Source organism: Vipera ursinii (genome assembly GCF_947247035.1).
Source record: "Vipera ursinii genome assembly, chromosome: Z".
In the NCBI taxonomy this organism is placed as follows: domain Eukaryota; kingdom Metazoa; phylum Chordata; class Lepidosauria; order Squamata; family Viperidae; genus Vipera; species Vipera ursinii.
This window is the reverse complement of record NC_139517.1, coordinates 15,929,851-15,954,966: the sequence shown is the minus strand read 5'-3', so window position 1 is coordinate 15,954,966 and position 25,116 is coordinate 15,929,851. Positions and strand designations below refer to the sequence as shown.

The 25,116-nt window shown below is 42.5% G+C and overlaps 1 protein-coding gene across 1 annotated transcript in view; it reads left to right on the top strand.

The window, feature by feature from the left end:
• Nucleotides 1-4,879: 4,879 nt before the first annotated feature.
• Nucleotides 4,880-25,116, top strand: part of GRIN2D (glutamate ionotropic receptor NMDA type subunit 2D) — a gene marked incomplete at both ends in the record, with an annotated part of 42,030 nt that continues 21,793 nt past the window's right edge. Inside the window, 9 exons of the mRNA XM_083376444.1 lie at nucleotides 4,880-5,278; nucleotides 7,471-8,063; nucleotides 10,064-10,178; nucleotides 10,876-11,072; nucleotides 11,643-11,796; nucleotides 12,981-13,134; nucleotides 14,295-14,420; nucleotides 14,582-14,811; nucleotides 23,414-23,574. Coding sequence (XP_083232570.1) covers nucleotides 4,880-5,278; nucleotides 7,471-8,063; nucleotides 10,064-10,178; nucleotides 10,876-11,072; nucleotides 11,643-11,796; nucleotides 12,981-13,134; nucleotides 14,295-14,420; nucleotides 14,582-14,811; nucleotides 23,414-23,574 — 2,129 coding nt within the window. The remainder of the gene's footprint in view (nucleotides 5,279-7,470; nucleotides 8,064-10,063; nucleotides 10,179-10,875; nucleotides 11,073-11,642; nucleotides 11,797-12,980; nucleotides 13,135-14,294; nucleotides 14,421-14,581; nucleotides 14,812-23,413; nucleotides 23,575-25,116) is intronic.

The window sequence follows — 25,116 nt, the reverse complement described above, 5'->3', positions numbered from 1 at the left end:
TCATGTGGAAATGATGGATGGTCATTCACCACCACCTACTACCCCCTTAGGGTAAAAAAAACAAACAACACCCCGAAAAAAAAGAATAAAGTATCGTATCCGTAATATTTATTTATTTATTTACTTTCATGTTGTTCCTGGTATCAAAATAGGGTTGAAATGTACATTTTGTGAATGCAGATTCATCTTATGTAGCAGCGGATTTCTTTCAAAATCAGTTGATAAAAAAGATATGCCTTTTACTTTTATCTATGCTATAAAAAGAAAAAGTGGTCAGAAGTTTTCTTTCTAGCCCAGCCCATATTTTTAGCTTCCTGATAATTTGAAAAACTCTTTCTGTAACATATTTTCTGATTGTTGCGGTTAGAAGGTTCCTCAAATCTGAAGAATCCACGAATGCAGTGAGTCCACGACTTAACGATTGCAATTGAGCCCAAACTTTCTGTCGCTGAGTGAGACGTTTGTTAAGTGAATTTTGTCTCATTTTACAACATTTCTTCCCACAGTTTTTAAGTGAATCCCTGCAGTTGTTAAGTTAGTAGCACGGTTGTTAAGGGAATCTGGCTTCCCCATTGACTTTGCTTGTCAGAAGGTTGCGAAAGGGGATCACGTGACCCTGGGACACTGCAGCCGTCATAAATATGAGTCAGTTGCCCAGCGGCTGAATTTCGATCACATGACCACGGGGATGCTGCAGCGGCCGTAAATGTGAAAAATGGTCATAAGTCACTTTTTTCAGTGCTGCTGTAACTTTGAACGGTCACTAAATGAAATGTTGTAAGTCGAGGACTACCCATACATTGAATGAGTGCTCTTGTTTCATAATTAAAGGACATAGGAAGGAAGAAAGTAACCGTAGGTACTAGTAAGTTCTTTAAGCCACACATAAGAGAATACATGTTTTCCACCAATGCTGATTTTTTTCCCTTCATTCAATAAACTGTACTGTTTTATTTTGAGAGTTGTTTTCAGAGGTTTTTGTGTTCTTACGAGCATCCTAAAAATACTTCGTGTAATTTATGAAGCAGACTTGGAAGATGCTTCTCCAGTGTCTATAAAGTGTTTGTGCTAACGATCAATTGGGTTTGGCAGATTGCTTTGAGGCAAATGGAAAATTCAATGTAAACCATTCTGTTAATAATAAATAAATAATAATAAATAATAATAATAATAAATAATAATAAACCTTTATTGTCAAAGTACAACATGTGTACATTGAGATTAGCTGAGCCTGCCCCCCCCCCCGCTCTCTCCTCCCAACACAAAGTGACAACAAACCCTCCATCCCAACACAACATGTGAACCAACTACACCACACACCGGCCTCCCAAGTCAATTCTGCATAAGTTCACAGAGATTATGTCCCATTTAAAAGCCTAACAGCCCACGGATAAAAGCTATTTTTCAGCCTGTTGGTACGGCTGGCTATATTCCTATATCTCCCTCTCCCTCCCCCCCCGTCCCTCCTCCCCCCTCTCTCACAGAGAGGGAGAGAGAGAGAGAGAGAGAGAGAGAGAGAATTGATTCAGTTCTTGTAGGCTGCATGTTTGGGTGTGTGCGCGCCTGGTTGTGTCCTGTGCAGTGGCGTAGCGTGGGGGGTGCAGGGGGGGCCGGCCGCACCGGGCGCAACATCTGGGGGGGGCGTGCTCGCACTGAGCTGCTCAGGGAGCCCCAAGGGCTGCACAGAGTTGGCTTGGCTGTGCTCTCGAGCTGCTCTTTCTTGCAAAGCGAAATGAGTCCGGCAGGTGAGATGGGCGGCCACATAAACTGAATAAAATAAATAGAAGCGCCCAACTCTCCGCCCAGGCTCAGGCCAACCGCAAGCGCCCCGCAGGCGCCCTGGCAGGTTTGGCCGAGCGAAGACGGACCCGCTGGCCGGCCGGCCTAGCTTCGTGCGCATGCGTGGCTTTATTTAGCGGGGCTCACGTGCGAGCTTGAATGCAGCGGCTCTTGCAGGTCGGAGCCCCGCCCAGCCGCCCTCGAGAGGGACCCGGAAGCATCCCGCATGCGCGTGACTCTTCTTGGAAAGTCTACGCCGCTGCGGGGCGCGTCTTTTCAGCAGTGCCGTGATGTCACCGCCCGCCCCTCTATTTCCGCTTCCGGTTGCCTTGCCCCGGGTGCTGACAACCCACGCTACGCCACTGGTCCTGTGTATGTCCTGCGTACAATCTAATTCACTTTTGGTGAATGTGGGTGAAATGTCAGGAGGAAAGGAAATAATCAGCAGCTTAAGGTTACTGATATCTCACAACGACTCTTTGTGGAGAGCTGTGTGGGTAAGTGGCCACATAGATAGTCTGTTTCAGGGTAAAAGTGGTAATAAAAATTAGTAAAGGCAACATAGGATTCTTTGTAATATTTTACCTTGCGATAAGTATTTCCCTTGTGAAGGAGTGGCTTGCCAGGCGCACAGAGTGAGAGAGACAGGCGGTTAATTATAGTTTTAAAACTGCCCAGCCGCCAGTTGTCTAACATACCAAGGGACTCTCTTGGCTGTGAAGCACCTGGATGGTAAGGATAGAACTGGGGAGGTCAAGGATGTGTGTGTGTGTTTAGCCTCTGCCTTTAATTTGCAGGTTTCTGCTGACCTTTTTTTTCCTTAGCTGAGGTGAAAATAATCCCAGTTAGATACTTGCAATTTGTAGGCACAAAAGGGTAAATCCTCACTCCCTTCCTAGGACATCAGGGAGTTTAAGGATTGGTTGACACACCCACACACACAAAAGAAATCCTCCTGCCATACACAACCTTCCTGCCTCATTTCTTAGTAAATCAGTAGCTTCCACTAGTAATTCAAGAGTTTGGGTGGTAAAGCATCATAAAAAAATATCCCAATGATTAGAAGTGGTTTCTGCATAGTTCATATTAGAGAGAAAATTTATGAATAGCAAGATTATACGCTGCAAAGTTTCCTGGGTTGTGTTTCTAAATATAAATGGGAATTTCATCTTTGAAGGGCTTCTTGTCTCATACAGTATATTAAAAAAATGCCCTGCCCTTAAGCAGTAAGTATTTATTGATATCTTTTCTCTTGAGGACGAAAAGTACAGTCTCCCTTTATTCCCCCCCCCATAACTATCCTGTGAAGTAGGTCAGGTTAAGACCGAGTGACCCAGCATCAGCCAGACGAGATCCATGACCAAATTTGGTAGAGTGTTGGGTAGGAACGATGGTAGGAACACAAAGGCATGTTTGAAATCCAGAGATGTGGCTTTTGTTTTGTGGGACTTAGCCTTCTGTTTCTGAAGCAGCATTTCACAGTGTCTGAACGTCCACTTTTATGCAGTGAAAGAAATGATATTATGCGCAGGTAATCCTCGATTTGGATGCTTGGCAACTTGCACGTATCCACAATGGTTGCGGCATCCCAGGGACACGTGATCGCCATTTGCAACCTCCCCAAGCAAAGACAGTGAGGGAAGCCAGATTGACTTGGCAAACACATGATTCCCTTAATAGCCATGGTAAAAAAAAAAGTTCATAAAATTGGGCGTGACTCACTTAACTTCTGGTCCCAATTGTGGTCATAAATCAAGGACTACCTCTACATAACCATAGCTAAGTGGTTATCAGTCCTATCTCATTTGAATCAATTCCATTGAGCTACGCTCAGTCCATGTTACGGTTAGCTTGATTTTCTTTATTTGGCCCTAATCTTATCCACTGCTTCTTCGGAATAGTAGAAACGTAGCGAAGGACTGACAACTGACATTCAGACTCTGAATTGGGCTCAATAGATCTGGGTGAACTGCTCATTTTTAGCTGGAAATGATGGGATTTCAATCATATACAGGTTGTCCTCAACTTACAACCGTTTGTCTACTGACCATTCAAAGTTACAGCAGCACTTATGACTGTTTTGCACAGGACCGTTGCAGCATCCCTCATAGTCATTTAATCAAAATTTGGATGCTCAGCACCTGCCATGTTTTTATGACGGCTGCAATGTCCTGGGATCGTGTGATCCCCCCCTTTTGCGATCTTCTGACCAGCAAAGTCAATGCGGGAGCCAGATTCACTTAACAGCCGTGTTACTAACTTAACAACGGCAGTGATTTGCTTAACAGCTGTAGCAAGAAAGGTTGTAAAGTGGGGCAAAATTCACCTTAACTGTCTTGTTTAGCAACAGAAATGTTGGGCTCAACTGTAGTCATAAGTTGAGGACTACCTGTACATCTACAGGACTGGAGTTCAGAAGGGCTGACCCTTCAGGGGAAGAGAAATTGGGAAATGTGCAGTTTGGGAGAAAGAGTTATGTCATTTTGTATGATCAACAGGAGGAGAAGGATATAAAGCAGAGGTGGGGAACGATGGCCCTTTTATGACTTGTGGACTTCAGCTCCCAGAATTCCTTAGTCATCTGTGGGAATTGAAGTTCACAAATCCTAAAGGGGCCATGGCTCCCTACCTCTAATATAAAGCAGGGGTCTTCAAACGTGGCCCTTTTATGACTTGTGGACTTCAGCTCCCAGAATTCCTTAGTCATCTGTGGGAATTGAAGTTCACAAATCCTAAAGGGGCCATGGCTCCCTACCTCTGATATAAAGCAGGGGTCTTCAAACGTGGCCCTTTTATGACTTGTGGACTTCCAACTCCCAGAATTCCTCAGCCAGGCATGCTGGCTGAGGAATTCTGGGAATTGAAGTCCACAAGTCATTAAAAAAGGCTAAGTTTGAAGACCCCTGATATAAAGGAACTGGGCACCATCAAGCTGCCTTGGGAGAGGAAGTCTAGACTAGCCCAAACAGCAGGCCAAATTCTTTCCATTTGAGCTCTGAGGACACAATTGGCCCCCTGTCCCCTTTGATCTTCTGCTTCTCATTCCCTAGTCTCTTTCTTCTTCCAACCTTCTACAGGGGGAACTTAGAGGTCCTGCGAGATGAGCCTGCCCCCGGGCACCCCCGCTGCTAGGATGCTCTTTGTTATGGCTCTGGCCTGTGCCAGCCCTTTCCTGGACCTACGGCGACGAACCATCAACATCCCCATTATTTTCAGTGGCTCAACCTACACACCAGAAAGTGCCCGGTTCTCACTTGAGGATTTTCGCAATTTCTCCATGGAGATCAACCCCATCCCTGTCGTTCTGAACGACACCAACCCTCGTAGCCTAATTGTACGGCTCTGTGATGTCCTCTCCTCCTTGCACATCCATGGAGTCGTTTTTGAGGATGACACACGAACGGAGGACGTCGCCCAGATCCTGGACTTCATCTCAGCACAGACCTCAGTTCCAATCATTGGCATCAATGGAGGATCAGCCATTGTTCTTACTCCCAAGGTAACATAACTTTCCTGGGCTTATTCTGCTACCTGAATATACATGGAAGCTTGGTCACTTGTTTAACAGAAATCTGCTTATTCTATAGGCAAAACAATTTGGAAAAAGGGCCCTTAGGAGATAATTTAAATGCTAGATGTGCAGAAATGTGTATATGTGGGGGAAGGGATTTGGTAGGGATTAAGAAATACTAGCAGAGTTGAAAAGATCAATATTACCAAGGTATAATATAATTAGACTACATGTTCATTCTCCAGCATGATAGATGGAGAATCCACGAATGGGTTAACTCTGTCTTCCTGCCCAATTAGACTAAGTCAGTCAAACTTGCCACGCCTCTCCTGGGCCAGGACACCTCCCAGTCACGACTTAGTCTGTGCCCAGAATAGACATGGTAATTTTGGCTCCCAGAATCTTGCTGAGTCAATTCTTCTGAGTAATTAAGCAGGTCGTATATGTAGGTGGATCAGGGCTTGTATTGCAGGGGTGTGCCAATCTCATTCCCTGTCAGTTCCCAGGCGTATCACTGCTCACTCCACTCGTAGTGCTGCAACTTCTGCGGCTTGGGCAACACAGGCGTCCATTGAGGACATTTGTAGGGTGTCCATTGAGGACATTTGTAGGGCGGCGACATGGTCCTCGCCTTCCCCTTTCGTGAGGCATTATAAACTGGATAGGTTAGCCTCCGCAGACGCCTCATTCGGCCGGAGAGTGCTGCAACAGGTAGTGCCACAGGGTGGGACACAGGCCCAGACTGATTCCCTCCCATAGGGACAGGGCAGCTTTGGGATGTCCCATTCGTGGATTTTCCATCTATCATGCTGGAGAAGGGGCGTTCTCTTACCTGAATGCCTTTTCTCAGCATGATGATGGAGAATCCACACCCACCCCTTAGTGTCCGTCAGGTGCTGTGTCAGGGGTATGGGAGCCAACACGTCGGACTGTCGTCATTTGCTTCGCCTTCGTCATGACTGGGAGGAGTTCCTGGCCCAGGAGAGGCGTGGCAAGTTTGACTGACTTAGTCTAACTGGGCAGGAAGACAGAGTTAAGCCATTCGTGGATTCTCCATCATCATGCTGAGAAAAGGCGTTCAGGTAAGGCAACGCCCCTTTTCTGTTACAGATAGGAGCTAATAGTTCTAACAAGATGATCTAATTCTGTTCATAAAGACTTTGGGAATTATTTTTTGTGAAAGACAGGTTGCTGGGAAGGCCTGGGTTAAAAGCAGAACTTAAAACTGAACTTTTATCTCCTCAACTGAAAACATTTGGAAATTTGTAGACTAGCTAAAATGTTTAAAAATACTTCAAATGTTTGTTGGACATGTAATCAAAGACCAGGTACTTATTACCATATCTAGTGGTCATGTCCTAAAGCAAAAAGGTTTTGGCTTAAGATACACTTATGGTTAGAAAAGATGATTAAAAAAACAAATAGAATTTAAACCAGAATTGTTTCTCTTAGGAATGATAGGCCCTAACTATGACAAGGAGAGCGGATACTTAATGTTACATGTATTGACAGCAGCGAGAATTATGTATGCCCAATATTGGAAAAATGAAAAGTTACCGACTGAAGACGTATTAATTAAGAAAATATTGGATTGTGCAGAAATGGATAGATTAACTTTAGAGATTAAAGAGAAAGAACATTTAGTTTACTATAGAACTTGGAATAAATTTTATCAATAACTAGATAAGCGAGTTAGAGAGAAAGGAATGTGATATGCAATTTTGAATTTATTTGAGTAAGAATGACATCATACATTGAAAATTTAGTATTGTTTTTGATATTTTATTATACCTATCAGTGTTATTGTTAGCTTTATTATCTTTATTTATGTACATTTACCCAGACAACATGCTGTTTGCAAAATTTTGAATGTTATTGGGGGAAAACCCCAACCCTCAACCCCAACCCTTCCTCTACCCTATCCCAAACCCCCATTTCCCTATCCTCCTTTTTAACCCTATAAAAACTAATAAAAATTTAAAAAAAAAACCCATTTGGAAATTTGTATGTTTTATTTGAATCTGGATAGAAAACAAGGGAAAAACTCATTTTAAGATTGTAAGCTGCCCAGAATTACCTTGTGATAACGTGGGCGGCCAATAAATTTTACAACTAAATAAATATGTAAAACTGTTTCTGCTTTTCAGCCTGATCACTTTTGTCCTTTCTAAAACCCCTAGGAGAAAGGATCCACATTCCTGCAGCTTGGTTCCTCCACCAAACAACAGTTGCAGGTGATGTTTGAGGTCCTGGAACAATATGACTGGACAGCATTTGCCGTCATTACTACCCTGTTTCCTGGCTATGAAGACTTTGTAGATTACATTGAGGTCCTGACCGACAGCAGCTTCATTGGTTGGGAACGCCGCAGCACTGTGACCCTTAACCTTACCGATGATCCAGATGGAGCCCGCCTGAAACGCCAACTCCGAGAAATAAATGCCCGTATTTGCCTTCTCTACTGTTCCCGTGAAGAAGCAGAAAGCATTTTCCGCGCCGCTCGTGAAGTCAAACTTACTGGCCCTGGGTATATTTGGTTCATGGCAGGTGCCAACTTTGGTAGAACTGCCTATCTGCCTGAGGAACTGCCCGAGGGTCTGTTCATGGTGCTTTCAGCAGGATGGAAAGATGATCTTTACCACAGAGTACAAAACGGTGTGGCCATAATTGCCAAAGGGGCTGAAGCCCTCTTCAAAGTCTACGGCTCAATTCCAAAATTCAACAGCGACTGCCGGGCACCCAATCTCACCCAATTCAACGAGAATCTCCATCGGTTAGCAGGGAAAGAGGCTGGGGAGGGCGTTTTAGGTGGGAGGGTAGTACAATCAAGAGGAATCTACTATTCCCTTTCACGAAAAGCTGTGACCTGTTCCCACCCTGTGCCTTTTTCTCCACTTTCATTCTTTTCTTGATTTGCACATTATTCCACCCATTTAATTCCACAATCGGATGCCTCCCAGATGGGTTGGCTACAGCTTTCACCTTTCCCAGCTGGCATCGGGTTGTGTTGTATCCAAGACAATTGGAGAAGGGTCATCTTAAGCAATAAAAAGTCTTGCGTCGTGCATACATTTACAAATGGCATAAACCTGAATGGACCACAGTTGTATCTTAACCCCCTGGAGTCCACCTCTATTCCTCTGTTATGTCTTTGAGCATAGCCATACTACACCTCCTCCTTGGCACTGCAATATTGCTTCCCTAAGGGTGTTCCAAGCTGTATTTTTACCTTCAGATCCAACAGCTCTGATAATCCTCTTTGTAGTCTCCAGAATAAGGGATGCCGAAGTGGCTTTGGTTGCTTACTTACAAGTTTCCTTCTATTTATTAGTTTCAGTCCCATTCATGGAAGCAGCTAGTTTAATTCTAATTTAAGGTAGAGCACAGGATAAAGACAGGAGCACCTTCCTTCTTCTCTGGTCTGATTTGTTTCTCTGGGCCTTCTTTATTTTCACATTGTTTTTATCTGAAGTTATTCAAATGGAGGAGAAATGTAGCACAGGAGAAAAGGCAAGGAGAATATTGAAGCCAGACCCATGCCAGTTCATGTTTTCCCCATTGGCCAATAATAAGGGGATAGAGAGGGGATAGATGTAAAACCTGGACAAGAAGACAACTCGTGGTCAATAATGAGTGGCACGTTCACACATCGAGACAAAACCATTTGACTGCTATGTGGAACAGACGTAAGGTGGGCAGATGTACGGGATTAGCCGTGGGTACAGCAAGTTGAATGTTGACATTCCTTTGTATTGTTTCTAAAGTGGGTAGAGAATATTTATTAGTGGGAAAAGTTGCTTGGATTTAGCTGAGGGGGCCCAAAAGTCAGCTAGCTTTTCTGCAGCGGTCAAGGAATACGGCAGCTGTCAGAACCTACTCCAATCCACATCTTAGGAAAGAAAAAATCTTGGGGGACAAGATTGTCCTAGCAGGAACTTTTACTAAGATGTAGGTGACAGAGGATGTAATAGACAGGATCTGAAAACTGTCTCACAGATTGATATTTTTAAAGTGTCCCCGAGCAAGACCCCACCCCTCAGTCCATTTGGTCAGTCCCGGATCAGTCAAGTCTCAGGTGTCAAACCCCTCGTGGGAAAGGGAGAACCATCAGTCCATTCGCAACACAATTACTCCCTCCCCTTCACATTCCATCCGGAGATACAAGCCAGAATTCCCCACCACCACCTTCCTTGTTTGCTAGTAAAACAGAGAGGGAGAGGATTTCCTTTCATGGGCAAGAGCCAGAATTCTCCCCACCCCCTTTCTTAGTTATTCGAAGTTCAGAGGGAGAGTGTTCCTTTAGTGGGTCTTTTTGCGATGGCCAACAGGCAGGCTGAATAAACAAAAAGTTACATCTAAGGGAAAGAGATGGGGCAGTAAACTCCCGTCTTCTCTTTCCTCCTTGGGAATGGCAGAATCCGGTCAGGGGGTGGGGGTGAGATTTGGGTTTGCACAGAGAGGGAGTTAGAAATGAAACATAAATGGATTCTGACAGTAGCTCTGTTTCTTTTCTCTGCAATTTTACCTGTTCCCTTCCTTCCACTTTGTACTCCCAAACTGAAATCCGCACACACGTCATCCATCTTTACTCAAGACTGGCTTTTTTCCCCCTTGGTTTCTTTTAGAAGCCTAGTCCGCATCTTACCGAGTTTCTCTTGTCTCAGACATTGGATAAAAGTCTTTGGTGTCAGGCATGAGTATAGGAGAGAAAGTAGGGGTTAAAGACACAGATTGGGGTTGTCCAAAGTGCTTCCCTTCTGCCTTTTCACACAGATATTTCATGAATGTCACTTGGGGTGACAAGGACTTCTCCTTTAACGAGGACGGCTACCTGATCAATCCATCTCTGGCTGTAATCTCACTTAGCAAACATCGGACTTGGGAAGAGGTGAGTTTAAGGAGGGGGGGTAGGGGTGGAACGAGCTGTAGGTTGGCAAGAAAGATAATTGGAGGACAGGAAGGATTAGAGAAGAAGGAATATGGAGTGAAGGTGACTTTGGGGGAAACATGGCACGTGTGAATTTGGAGTTGGGGAAGCTTCTGAGAACTAGAAACACAGAGAGAGCCTTCTGGTCTCCAATCTGTCCCCTGTCATTCACTTCTGCGTTCCCGACAGAGAAAAGAGACTAAAGAATTTTTAATTACTCACACAAACAAGCTAAATCAAACCACTATGTGGCTTTTCTCCAGCAGAAGAATGTAGTGGGCTGATGTATACAGTCCTGACTCCAGCTTTGGAAATTGCTGAGGCTGGACACTGAGCCAAACTAAGCTGCTGAGTGATGCCAGAGGACAAGTTTCTTGTCTACCCAATATTTTTTTAACCTGTGTCTTAGTCGGATGTCCCCAAAGGACGTTAGTTGAAGGATGAGTGTGATTTTAAGGGAAAGGGGTTGATGGGAAAATTCCAAATGTAATGTAAGAAGCTGAATTTGGGAGCTCTTTTTTTTTTTGAAAGAAATGTCTGCTTTGATGGATTGAAACAATTCTTGTATATTAAATGAATTTGGCGTCCCTTTAGGGGTCTGGCAGGACTATGAAGATTGGGGGTGTGTCTAATCTCTTCTCTTTGCCTTGGGAGGCAGGTGGGACGGTGGGAGCGACGGATCCTGAGTATGTCACGCTATAGGAAATTCCTACAACCCGTGGATGACAACAAGCACTTGATGGTGGCAACTTTGGAGGAGAGGCCCTTTGTAATTGTGGATGACATTGATCCTGCCACTAAGACTTGCATCCGTGACTCGGTGCCCTGCCATCACCCTCTCAACCTTACTGACAGGTATTTTTAATATGCTTGAGCAGGTTTCTCATAAGCCTGGCAGATTATTCTTAAACTTTGAATCCTGTTCTTCCTGAAAAATATCAGAGTACCTCATGGGACTTATATGCTTCATTCCAGCTAGATCCTACCTTTTTCCCAAGGAACTTGGAGGTCTACAGGTTGTTCTCTTTCCCAGCTCCATATTTCTTATCAGTTTTATTTATTAATTTGTATCCCACTTTATTATTTTAATAAATAATTCTAGGCAGTGAACATACTCATACTTCTCCCTCCACCTGTATCCCTCAGAACAACAACCCTGTGAGGTGGGTTGGACTGAGAAACAGAGGGACTAGCCCAAAGTCACCCCATCAGCTTTCATGTCTAAGGTGGGACTAGAACTCACAGTCTCCTGGTGATTGGCCCAAAGTTACTCAGGTGGCTTCCCCAAAGTCCCAGTCAATGAAATTTATGACTGGCTGAGGAATTGGGTTCCACACTAACCACTATGCCATGCTCGTTCTTAATTACTTTCTGCGATGTTCCTAAATCACTCGCTGAGTTTCTTTTCCCTTGCACGGTTCACAGCAATCAGTTAAAGAAGAGATGTTGTAAGGGGTTTTGCATTGACATCCTGAAGCGTTTGGCGAAAACTCTGGGATTCACCTATGACCTCTACCTTGTCACCAATGGCAAACATGGGAAAAAAGTCAATGGCATGTGGAATGGCATGATTGGAGAGGTAATTGGGGAACGAGGGGCTTCAATTTCTGCACAAAATCTTAGAAATGCAGGTTATTCCTATTCCTGTTCTCAGCTTCTCCCGAACACTAGCTATTCTTGTTCTTCTTGACTCTTAAGTTCTTCTCTATGGTAGCTCTCCAGTTGCAGCCATTCGTTTAGCATCCATTCAAAGTTAAAATGGCACTGGAAAAGGTAACTTGCATTCCTACTTGCACTTACAACAATCACAGCATTCTCCACAGTCCCATGATTAAAATTGGGGTGCTTGGCAACCGGCATATATTTACTGTGGCTGCAACATCCTGGGGTCATATGATCGCCATTTGTGACCTCCTCAGCCAGCTTCCAACCAACAAAGTCAGTGGGGGAAGCTGGATTTGCTTCACAACCGCATAATTCACTTAACAATTGCAGTGGTTTTGTCAAGGTTCCGACTGACGAACCGAACCAAGTAAACATCTTTGAGGCTTGTTGAACTCTTAATGTAAATCTTTATTGAGTACATCATTTCGGCATGCACACAAGCAGAACCAGCTCTGGAAAAAACCCACCCGATCTCATACAGTAAAAGTATAGAATTCCCCCTCCTCCTCCTTTGTCAGGTCATGTTGCCCAATTAGGAGGAAAAATGTTATGAGAAAGTGTCTCTGGGTCTGGCCAGACACCTGGTGAACGGTCCTTAGTTCTCACCGTCTGCTTTCTTGATATTTTGAAGTCTGCATTATGATCCCTTTCCCTCCCCCAAGTTCATTGGCAAGCTGAGAAGCAATAATTGTCAGACCAGCAAAAACATGCTTCGAGCTTGACAGGTTTGCTTTATAAGCATGGCAAAAATAAAATAAAATAAAAGGATGTAAAATTGGGTGTGACCCATTTAACCATCTTGCTTAGCACCAGAAATTCTGATCCCAATTGTGGTCATAAGTCAAGCCTTCCTGGATATTGTACGGAAGAAAGGGACTATCTTAACAATTCACTGACAGTGACTGCTCATCTAATCTTCATCACAGATTATGGGAAAGCTGCCCCTGCCACCTTAAAACCATTTTTTCCTGCTTCTTATATTATGCCTTTAGACAGTATTAATCTTTTCACCTGGGTCACAAATCTCAGGATGTTTATTTGTCTCCTGCCTCAGAAACACCAGCCCACTCTCTCCCCTTCTGTCTGTTTCTCCATCAGGTGTTTTACAAGCGAGCTGACATGGCAATTGGATCCCTGACCATCAATGCAGAAAGAGCTGAAGTCATAGATTTCTCTGTGCCCTTCGTCGAGACAGGCATCAGTGTCATGGTGTCCCGCAGCAATGGAACTGTTTCACCTTCTGCCTTCCTAGGTGAATGCTCAGGCCGAGATTTGAGCAAAGGGAAAAAGCATTGGGGGTGGTGACGCCGATGGGACAAAGAGCTTGCAGGTCACTCTTATTCCAAAACTTTGCACCAGAATCAGAGATGCAAGACCCTTCAATTATCCCAGAACAAGGGCTTAGTTAGTCTCAGGGAAAGCACCAGAAGGCAAGACAAGAAACAATGGATGGAAACTGATAAAGGGGAGAAGCAACCTGGAATTAAGGAGAAACTTCCTAACAGTGAAGGGACGTGGTGGCTCAGTGGGTTAGGATGCTGAGCTTGTCGATCAGAAGGTCGGCAGTTTGGCGGGTCGAATCCCGAGTGCCGCGTAACAGAGTGAGCGCCTGTTACTCGTCCCAGCTTCTGCCAACCTAGCAGTTCAAAAGGACGTAAAAATGCAAGTAGAAAAATAGGGACCACTACGGTGGGAAGGTAACAGCGTTCCGTGCGCCTTTGGCATCTAGTCATGCCAGCCACATGACCATGGAGTCGTCCTTGGACAAGCGCTGGCTTTTCGGCTTTGAAACGGAGATGAGCACCGGCCCCTAGAGTCGGAAACGACTAGCACGCGTGTGCGGGGGAACCTTTACCTTTACCTTTTTTTCCTAACAGTGAGGACAAATAACCAGTGGAACAGCTTGTCATCAGAAGTTGTGGGTGCTTCACCACTGGAGGTTTTTCAGAAGAGACTGGACGACCATTTGTCTGAAATGGTATAGGGTCTTCTGCTTGAGCTGGGGGTTGGACTGGAAGACCTCCAAGGTCCCTTCCAGCTCCATTCTGATTGATTAAATACCAGAATAACAAACCTGGAAAGGACCTTGGAGGTCTTCTAGTCCAGCCCTTGGCTCAAACAGGAAACCCTATACCATTTCAGACAAATGGTCGTCCAATCTCTTCTGAAAAACCTCCAATGTTGGAGCACCCACAATTTCTGGAGGCCTGTCATTCATCTGGTTAATTGTCCTGACTAGTGAGCTTATGTCCTGAATGTTTTGTTACCGTCTTTAACTTGGTATCGGTAATATGACTTGGAGGCTGGAAAACGAAGAGGTGGGACGAGCATTTTAATTCACGAAGGAGGGGTTTTGTTTTTGTTTCTTGTCTGTGTGTCAGATGGGCACCCACCCCATTTCTCTTTCCACAGAGCCTTACAGCCCTGCTGTTTGGGTGATGATGTTCGTCATGTGCCTGACGGTCGTTGCAGTGACTGTCTTCATCTTTGAATATTTCAGCCCAGTGGGCTACAACCGCAGCCTCAGCAACAGCAAACGTGAGTATACCACTGCTACAGGGAGAGAGGGAGGGAGTGGAAATTTGGGCTCCCTCTGGAAGTCAAGCAATGCATCTTACTGGTCTTTGAGCCTTCTCAGGTCAGGTTAGCTTTTGAAAGTTGTTTTCTCCCCCACCCCCGTTCCCCCATCTGCTTTCTAGGCACTGGAGGCTCCAAGTTCACGATTGGAAAATCAATCTGGTTGCTTTGGGCGTTGGTGTTTAATAATTCTGTGCCTGTGGAGAACCCCAGAGGCACCACTAGCAAGATCATGGTGCTGATCTGGGCATTCTTTGCTGTAATCTTCCTTGCCAGCTACACAGCCAACCTGGCTGCCTTTATGATCCAGGAGGAGTACGTTGACACGGTGTCTGGGCTGAGTGACCAGAAGGTGAGAAGAAGGGAATGGGGAATGGGGTTCATGAGGAAAAAAGTGCAGACCTGCTCATCTGCTTGGCCTTTTATCCCCAGACAGATTTATAGACACAGTTGCATTGTTTCCATTTCACGTTCCTCATTTCTTGGGCTTTCCCCCTCTCCTTCATCTTTAAAACAGTTTTGCTTTCTTTAAAATAAAACAAGACACTAGGTAACGAAACTTGATCTTCAGTCAGGTTAAATGGATTGACAAATCTGCTATTTTTAAAACTGAGATGTAAATGAAGGTTCTGGTGACAGAAAACTCCTTGTCAAGTCCATTGCTCCGATATTTGACTAACTTAAACATCAGGGAGAGGTATGCTACTGGTACAGTTTAAGATTAAGAGTAGGGTTGCATCTTTGTTTTTCCTTCACTGTCCATTTCCCTCTAGCGTTTCCTGAAAGAAACCAAGATTTATTTTATTTTTTACATAGTCTGCTTGCATTGTCTTAGATCTGAGCTCGGTGAATTGTCTTGCAAAGCAGCTTGTCTTCCAAGATAACCTTCCTTTGATTGAGCCATTCAGACTTTGCAAGGGTTATTTTAAATAGTGTTTAGAAGATGTATGTACCTGCCTGTGATCAGGCCAGCTCAGCAAAGGGAAAACTTGCTCTGTATTCTAAAGAGTGGCTCAGGAAATGTCAGTCAAAGAGAAGACGGAATTATCCAGAAGAAGAAAGGAAGGCAGGGACCTATAAAGGTTTTTCTTTCCCATTGCAAAAGGCCAGAAAGTTATGAAGTCTATGATTGCTGGAGAACTATTTGTAAAGACCTTGATGAAATTAAATTTCAGACTTCCTGTATAGAAAGCAAATGTGTTCATCATATTATAGTTTGCACTACCCAGCATGTGCTTCCCTTGAATTTGATAATCTTTCCTTTGGAGAATCAGAACAAGCCCTGATGGTGTGGCTATCTGAAAAACAGAAGAGCTACCAACTCTACATCTGCCACAAATCCAACGTGGATTTGTATTTTTTAAAGTAGTATACCCTCCTGCCTGTCCCATAAAAAGGCATCTCGGTAGCCAATGCAGGTAGTCCTTGGTTAACAACAACAATTGGGACCAGCTAAGTCATGCGGTCATAAAGCACAATGACACATTTTGTGGCCATGTCACCTCGCGATGGCGATTTCAACACTTCTTGGTGTTGTTAAGCAAATCCTATGCCACCATTGTGAAGAAGTCACATGGTCACTATTTGTGACTTCCTGTAGGAAACCAACAAAGAAGTTTCATTTTTTTTATTGAAAAGTTTTAAAATACATTTTAAAAACATAAACTCCCTCCCTCCCTGGCAGTCAAACCATCTGTTCCTGGTGCTTTACCCACTTTTAATTGTTTAATTGCTAAAATAATTTCTTCAGCATTTATCAATTGATTCATCCCTTCCCTTTGCTCTTGTGTAAGTACAGGGATATTCACTTCTTGTAAATATCTATCTATATCTAAACCTTGAATTCTATCCCCAGCATATAACTTAGAATAAAATTCAACAAAAGCCTTTTTAATATAATTCTGCTGAAACACCTCTTTTCCCTTTTGTTCTATCTTATCTATGTTACATGACCTTTGTTTTTTCCTTAACAAATAAGCTAGCCACCTACCCGGCTTATTAGCATTACAAAAAGTATTGTGTTTAACATACTGTAAATTGCCACTTGATCTGCCATCAACATATTAAACTGACCTCTTAACAAAGTAATTGCTTCCTTCACCCTCTTATCAAATGGGTTCAAAATTAGAGCCTTCTCTTTCCTCTTGATTCCTCCTCTAACTCTTTACGCTTATATTCCAATCTACATCTATATTTATTATTCAAATATATTAACACTCCTCTCATATAGGCTTTACTTGCATCCCAAACCATTTCAATAGGAGTACCCTTATACATATTTATATTAAAAAATTCTTTCATCTATTTTTTACATTCATCCACATTTTCTTGATATCTAAACAAATTTTCATTTAATCTCCAAGACCTCCTATCTTTCCTCTCCTTATCCAATTCCAACCATACTGGACTATGATCTGATAAAGTTCTTGGACATATCTTGATCTTCTTAACCCTAGAAAAAAATCATTAGTAGTTAATACAAAATCAATCCTAGAAAAAGATTGATGTTGATCAGAAAAAAAGGTAAAATCTTTTTCTTCCAAATTTCGTTCTCTCCAAACGTCTCTCAATTCCAAATCATCTTTCATCTCAAAAAAAGATTTAGGCAATCTGGCATGATTTGGAGTACTTTTAAAAAGACCTTTTTATCTTTCTGTGTGTCCAGCACGCCATTCCAGTCTCCCATCAAAATACACGATTTATAATCCCATTGAATTATTTTATTATGTAAAAATTTATAAAATTCTTCTTGTTGTTGATTAGGTGCATATAGTCCAACTAAAAGTATTTTCTTGCCTTCTATTAAAAGTTCAATTATAACATATCTTCCTTGTTTATCGGCTTCAATTAGATTGGCTGTTAAATTCTTTTTTACATAAATAACTACTCCATTTTTCTTATCTGAAACAGATGCACTAAACTGTACACCCAGTCTGGAATTTATCAAATATTTTTGGTCTGATACACGAATATGCGTTTCCTGTAAACACACAACATCATTTTTAAATTGTTTCAAATACTGAAATACTTTCTTTCTCTTTTGCGGGGAGTTTAATCCATTAACATTCCAGGTTAGAAACTTTGTCGCCATCTTTTGCGACCTGAAGCTTTCGGAGCGCGTCTTGCAAAACCACAAGCACCTGCCTCTTCGGTCTCGCTCCTCCCACTGCTTCACTATAAGTAGATTCTTGAGATATAATTGTTGATTTCTGTTCTTCTTGTTCTTGTCTCATTCGTCTGGTTGCAGCCCGCGTCATTCTTTGTTCCTTAACCTCTTCTGACGATGCCAGGGGCCGCACAATTTCCAAAGTTTGCTGAAGTTCTTTAACCATCCGCGAGATAACTTCTTCATCTCCCTGTATACTCTCCATTTGTTTCTGTCGCGCTCCATCTTCCTTCCTTCCTTTAAATTCTGGGGATGGCGGAGAACCTGCTTTCAGTATATTAGAATAAAAATCTCGTGCCTTCAAAACTGTATTGAGACGATATCTCGTACCTGAATAATTCACCACCAAGCCTATTGGTATCTCCCATCTGAACTGAAGCTGGCGTTTCTTTAATTCATCTGCCAAAAAAGTAAATTCTTTCCTTTTCCTTAAAATTCTTGGTGGAATTTCTTTCAAGATTAAAACTTCTTGATCAGCAACTTTAAATCTATTCTTATAAAAAGCTTGAACAATCACATTTCTGATCGATCTCTTTGTAAAATAAACAACCACATCTCTAGGTAATTTTCTTTGCCTGGCAATCCAAGAGTTAACATGAAATATTTTATCTATATCCCCTGTAATTTCTTCCGCTTGGCACCCCAAAATCGGTTCCAGGGCTTCTGCCAGTAACACTTTCAAATTTTCCTTTGGGTCCTCTTTCAATCCTCTTATCCTCAAAGCAAACTCCATATCTCTATATTGTATCATAACCACCTCGTCCTCAGTCTTATCCATTTTATTCTCAGCTTCTGACATTTTAGCATCCAATCTCAAATTATTTTGATACACCTCTTCCACACGTTCATCCAAATGCTCAATGCAAACTGCCAGTCCCTGAAAAGCCACTAACATGTCCTCTCGTATTTCTTTATTCTTCTCATTGATAAGTTCAGATATTTGCTGAGATTGATTTTTTAAAGCATCTTGTAAATCTTTTAATGTTAATGCGGGTGCAGGTGCCACGGGGGGTGGCATCAATGCCTGTAATGAAGAATGCTGAACTGGTGATGCACCAGCACTTCTAGGAACAGAAGCTTTAGCTGGTTTAGAAGCCATTTTGACACCCAATTAATTTTTGTTGCGCACTTTCACTTTTCCACTCGGCTTGCAACTTTGTTTCTCTCCTATTAAATATCCAAATCCTTAAATTCACTGTTAGACCAATTTCAAATATTTTGCACAGAGTGACTTAAAAAAACCCACAATTTCTTCCTTCTCAGTCTTTATATTTTATGATATATTCCTTGTCCTTTTATTTTTCACTGACAATTCACACCTGTGCCATCTTTCTTCCTTTCTTTTAGTATAAACCGGAGTTAAAGATCATATACTTGCTGTTTCAAAATTCTCCTGCACAGCTCTGCCTGCATCCAAGTAATCCAAAATACAATGTTGATTGTAGGGATGGTTGCAGCGTCCTGCTCTGTTCCAAAGCCTTGGAACAGAGGAGTCCCCAAGTCCGGAGCTAATTCAGGCTCCGGGGGAGCTCTCACCCTTCAACCCCCAGAATAACAATTCTAGGGGAGCTCTACCCCTACCTGAATGCTCCCCCTCCCCTCTTCTCCCGAGGGGGGGATTTCCGAACCGCGAAACAGCTGATTGTTGCTGTTTTTGCAGTTCAACGGAAAAAAACAGGGCTGACGGTCGAAATGGCCGCCATCGATGGAGCCTTGCCACCCGGAAGTCCCAACAAAGAAGTTTCAAATGGCAGCTAGGTGACCATTGTAGGAATGCTATAACAGTTGAAACATCTAGGACTGATTATAAGTGCCACTCATTCAAATGCAAGTTAGAATGGCCATTGAACAAGTGGTTCTTAAGTGAGAACCATTTGCTCTTCATTTCAAACATAGAGGTTATATGTTTTATATGATTATATGTAGGGCTTTTTTTGTCATAGAACACTCAGAATGGAGTTCCGGCACCTTTTTTGGATGGAACCTTGTAGGGTAGGCAAGGCGGGTTGTATGACATGTGTGAGTTCTGGCACCTTTTTTTTTTTTACAAAAAAGCACTGATTATGTGATTATATTATATGATTATATGAGAGAGGGAGGGAGAGGGAGGGAGAGAGAGAGATTACACAGACATAATAATAAGTATTAAATTTGTATGTAATTTGATTGCAATGACACTAGTTGGCTCACAATAATAAAAGAAATTACAATAAAAGATTTTGAAAAATGGCAAGCCAGACAGACTGGATGGAAGGAAGCAAGGCGTCTTGTTCCCCATGTTTGTGTATTAAGGTGTAAATTACCTAAACCAGTGTGTTTCTCAACCTGATGCCTTCAAATGCTTTGGACTTCAACTCCCATCCTTCCTTTCAGCATGGGAACTGAATTCCAGTACCTTTGGAGATTCAAGTTACAGGAGATGGACACGCTGTTGGACTCATCTGTCACATTTAGTAGCTCCACAAGGCCCTCTACCAGAAGCCTTGTTGATACCCAGCATGTATTGGATGTATTTATAAACCAGGACGTGGCTGATTATCGCCTGGCAATTAGCCCCTGACGAACAACCACAGCTGTGGGAAGGAGGGGGCCACGCAAATCGGACCAGCTGTAGCATGGCAGCCTGGTTCCCATTGAATCTCTTTCGTTAAGAGCTAACAAGCTGGGGTGTAATTAATAGGCATAATTAATGTCCAACAAGAAACGCAATCTCAGATAAATATTAAACAGCTCAGTTTAACAAATTCACACTGGGTGGGGAGGGAGGGAAAGTTGGTAATTGGAAGTAGAGAAAAGAAAGTTTTGCAAAATGTGCCTGAAATGGGCATTTCTGGATAGATTTCATACTCTGAATTAAGCCACGCGGAGCGGGTGGCTTTCTGCCTTGGCAGGCGTATCTGGGACTGCAGATTTAGTGGTGTAAAATTCCACAGCGGAGGCCTGTTAATGTCTTACAACACAACAGTGAAGAATCTTTCGGTAGCAGCTAGAAACAAACAGATAAAATTGGAGATGCTAGCTTTGAAGGTAGCAGCATTGCTCTTCTGGAGCTTGCTGTGGTGAAAGGCACCGGTTTTCGTTCTTTTCGTAGCCATGGGCAACCTGAAGTCTTGGTCCTCTGGCCTCATTTCAAAGCCCCCAGCAAGCCTTCGGCTCACAGTATGATCAAGAGAAATGTGCTCCTCTCCAGAGGTGAAAGGCAGAGGTGGCTGGGACAATAAAAGAAGGGGGGGGGAAGGGAAATTCTTGTTTTCCCCCTCTCTTTGGCTCCAGCCCAACTATTTGCTGGTCTGTGACCCTCCCTCATGTGGCTGTTGAAGGTTAAAACTTCTCCAGCAGTTGCTGCCTGTTAAAACAGAAACCTTGCCTTTGTTTTTCTGTCAAAAGTTGCGCAGTCCATAAAACCTAAGAAGCCAGTTCATCTCGAAGGTAGCACAAGCCTCTTCGTGTTTTTAATCAGAAACCTTTCTCCATCTCTGCATCTTCACCTTCTCCTGCCATATATTCTTAGCCACCTCCATTGGTCCTTTCTCTCCCCCCCCCTTCCTTGATTATATCCACAGTTCTGTCAAACTGCGGATAATCTGCGCCCATCGCCTTGTTCCTTTCCAGCTTTCTCTGGAGGCATTTCTCCCTCTAACGCAGGCTGGCTCAGGAATTCTGGGAGTTGAAGTCCACAAGTCATAAAAGGGCCATGGTTCCCCACCCCCTGCTCTAATGGCTCCTCAGCCATTTGCCACCGAGTAGCCTTTATCCATCATCCTCATTTAAAAGAATCAATCCCTTTGGCGCGCTGACACTCTGACTTTTTCTCCCTGACTAGGGATGGGTTTCAAATCGGTAGTTTCCTGTGCCATGCTGAGGAAGGGTCCAAGGGCCCCCACAACAGCAGTCTCTTACAGGCAACCAATTTGATGAGGGTTGAAACGTGACAAGGATGTTATTTTTTCTACAGCTTTCTGAAGAACAAACAGGCTGTCCCTGCCCTTGATCCTTCTAAATATGTCCCGGTCTATTTCCGTATTGTTGATCTCTGTGCACCTCTCTGTCAACTATCATTTTCTGACAACTGAATCCTTTTGTATCTAGAATTATCTTTCCATGGCGTCCATCTATTTCCAAGACTATTGGAGGCCTCACTTTCACCCATTGGCCTGCTTGCACTTAGCCTTCTAAATCATTTGCCCTCCTCTTCTTTTGCATAAAAGACAAAGTTAACTGTTCACCCCAGAGTTTAAATATATATCCATATAAATAGCTTGAGTTTAAATCCATGTATACATACATCTTGAGTTTAAATATATGTATGCATGTATCTTGAGTTTAAATGTATGTATGTTTAAAATGCATGTATGCATGTATCTTGTTTAAATGTTATGTTGAATTTAAATCTATGTATGTAGTATATATATGTATGTATCTTTATGTATGTACAGTGCATGTATGCATGTATCTTGAGTTTAAATGTATGCATGCATGTATGTATGTTGAGTTTAAATGTATGTGTGTATGGTTATGTATGTATCTTCAGTTTAAATGCATATATCCATGTATGTATGTGGAGAGAGAGAGAATCAGCCTTGAAAAGCTTTACCTAAATTTTGTGCAGCCTCAAACTATCTGGAATTCAGGATCTCTCTAGGCTTCTTCTAGAGACCACTTTCATAAGTATTCTTAACTTTTAAGCACCTAGACTGTAAACCTGGTAATTGATTACAACCTGTAGGGTTAATAACCAGTTGTGCTGCATGAAACTGACGTGGAGAGCTATTATGAAATACAAGGTAGATTCAAAAAATAATATTTAGAGCAGTGAAATGCAATCAACAGTGTTTATTTTTCTTTCTTCCTGACTGTTACTATGTGACTTGCGCTTGCACATACCGTATACGGCTGTTTTTTCTGCTAAGGGGATACAAAAGCTTATTTGGCCTCACATCCTTGATTCTGAAAACCTTTTCCCAAAGCTGTTTTTAATTACAAAATGATATTGGAATTCAGTTATACCTGCTTATATGTGACAAGTGAGGAGCCCCTGAGAGATGCTTTCAAGAAATACTAACATTGTTCATCTAGATTGCGGGCAGAGCTTTGATTGCCAGAAAAATTAAATAAAAGGAGACACTCTATATCCTTGGAAATATCTCCTTGATATTTCTCAACATTCTTTCTAACCCTCAAAGTCCTTTGGTTAGAATAAAATACAAAGAGTAGGAAGAGAAATCAATATATAAATATATATTGTATATTTTATATACATTGTAAATAGGTAAAGGAATCCCTGTGAATTTTTACTGTGCTAGTTGTGTCCAGCTCTAGGGGGCGTTGCTCATCTCTGTTTCAAGGCCATATATATACACGCACAATACACATACACGCATGGGCGCGTGTACAGTTGGCTCAGCAAGTAAGAGGCTGGGCTTTTTGGCTGGAACAAGAGGCTGGGCTTGTTGGCATACCAGGCTAATTAAGATTAATAAATTTTAAAAAACCAAAAATTTTCATCAGTCCAGCAATGAGCTGTCCTCCTAATTATCCATCTACCAGCCAGCCAGCTCTAGGTTTACATGACCCCTGACCTAGCAGGAATCTCCTGATATCTAGAAATCCTAATTTTTTTTAATATGGTGTCTATTGTGATCAGGGCTAGCCAAACATCATGTATTTCACTCAGCCAAAACACAGAAGCCTTCAATACTCTGATAGGATTAGTCTCTTCTTTTCTGAGTGTGTTTCCATTTCCAACGATGGGCTGGCAATGCCTGTTTCATTTGTCTACTTTCCACAGTTCCAGAGACCCCAACACCATTATCCTCCTTTGAGATTTGGCACAGTTCCTAATGGTAGCACTGAAAAAAATATTCGGAACAACTATGGAGAAATGCACGAATATATGGGGAAGTACAACCAGCGCAGTGTGGAAGATGCACTTCAAAATCTGCAGACAGGGTAAGTAAAGGGGGAATGGCAGCAAAGATGGGTATAACATTGGGAGAACTGGGGTAGGGAAGACAAGATTGTTGTTGTTCTCCCCCTTGTGTTCATTTAGCCACCTTAATTCTAATACTGTCTCCTGTGACCTAGAGTATATGGTCTATATGGTCACTCACATTCCAACTGGTGTTGTCAGGTACAAAGAATTATTTATTTATTTATTTAATTAGATTTGTATACCGCCCTTTCCCCAAGGACTCAGGGCGGTTTACAGGGTAATTAAAACAAGAAATACAAAAGTTAAAAGCAATTAAAAAAATTACAACAGTCCCTGAAAAAGTAAAAGCCCCCAATTAAAATAATTAAAATTAAAATTCTCAGCCTGGGTCAGAGAGCTCGAAGAGCCAGGTCTTCAGGTCCCGGCGGAATGAACGAAGGTCGGGGGAATCAGGACCAGACATTAAATTCCAATTAAGAAGATTCATAAGAATCTAGTCAACTACTGGTCAGCACTAAATTGGTGCTAGATAAGAGTTAATGGAATTCAAGAAGGGCTGGACTTAGACCTTTGTAGGAACTTAAGGACTCCAGGCTAATTACTCACTTGACTCCACCTCCAGATTCTGCCTGCTCTTCTCTTACAGGTGTAACATCTGAAGTTCTTACCGGCAAACACATTCCAGCAAGTTTTAGATGTATCTCACATGCACTCCATTGATTGGCTACGCTTGGAGTGCAGTCATACACCCTGAAAAAGGGGGCATGTTTCGCCCTGCTTTTGCAACTCACAGCTGCAAAGGGATATTAATTGCTGTGGTGATTGCAGTGTGACATTTGATTAAGCAAGTGTCATGGGTGCCTGTTGGATGTGGCTGGTGACATGGCTGACTCTCACAGCCATATTATTTTGTGACCTTGTAACACAAGTTTGTTAATTAGTTTTTATTAAATAAATCTTAGTCAAGTCAATAACATGAGTTTTGGTCAATTAATCAGTGAGTCGGTTGAAAGACTCATGTGAAAAAGGAGCTGTAAAGGCAATATATATATATATATATATATATATATATATATATATATATATATATATATATATATATATATATATATATATATATATATATATGCACAACTGGGATAGAGAAAACAACGTCTTAGACTTGTTTCTCCCATGCGAAAGGACTGTCTCTTCAAGGACTTGTATTACTTAAAAACTAAAAAATGTCAAAGCCTGCTGGCTTATTTATTTATTTAATTTTTATTTTGCCTTTATTGCTTTATAAGTAACTCAAGGTGGTGAACATTTATAGTACTTCCTCCTCCTCCAATTTCCCTCACAAAAAGAACTCTGTGGGGTAAGTTGGACTGGCAGAGAGTGACTGGCTCAAAGTCACCCAGCCAACGGGACTAGAACTCACAGTCTCCTGGTTATTGGCCCGAAATCACCCAGCTGTCTTTCATGCCTAAAGCGGGACTAGAATTTATAATTTCCTAATTTCTAGGCCAGCACATTAACCCCTATACTAGACTGGCTCTTACCATTTTTATCAGTGGTAC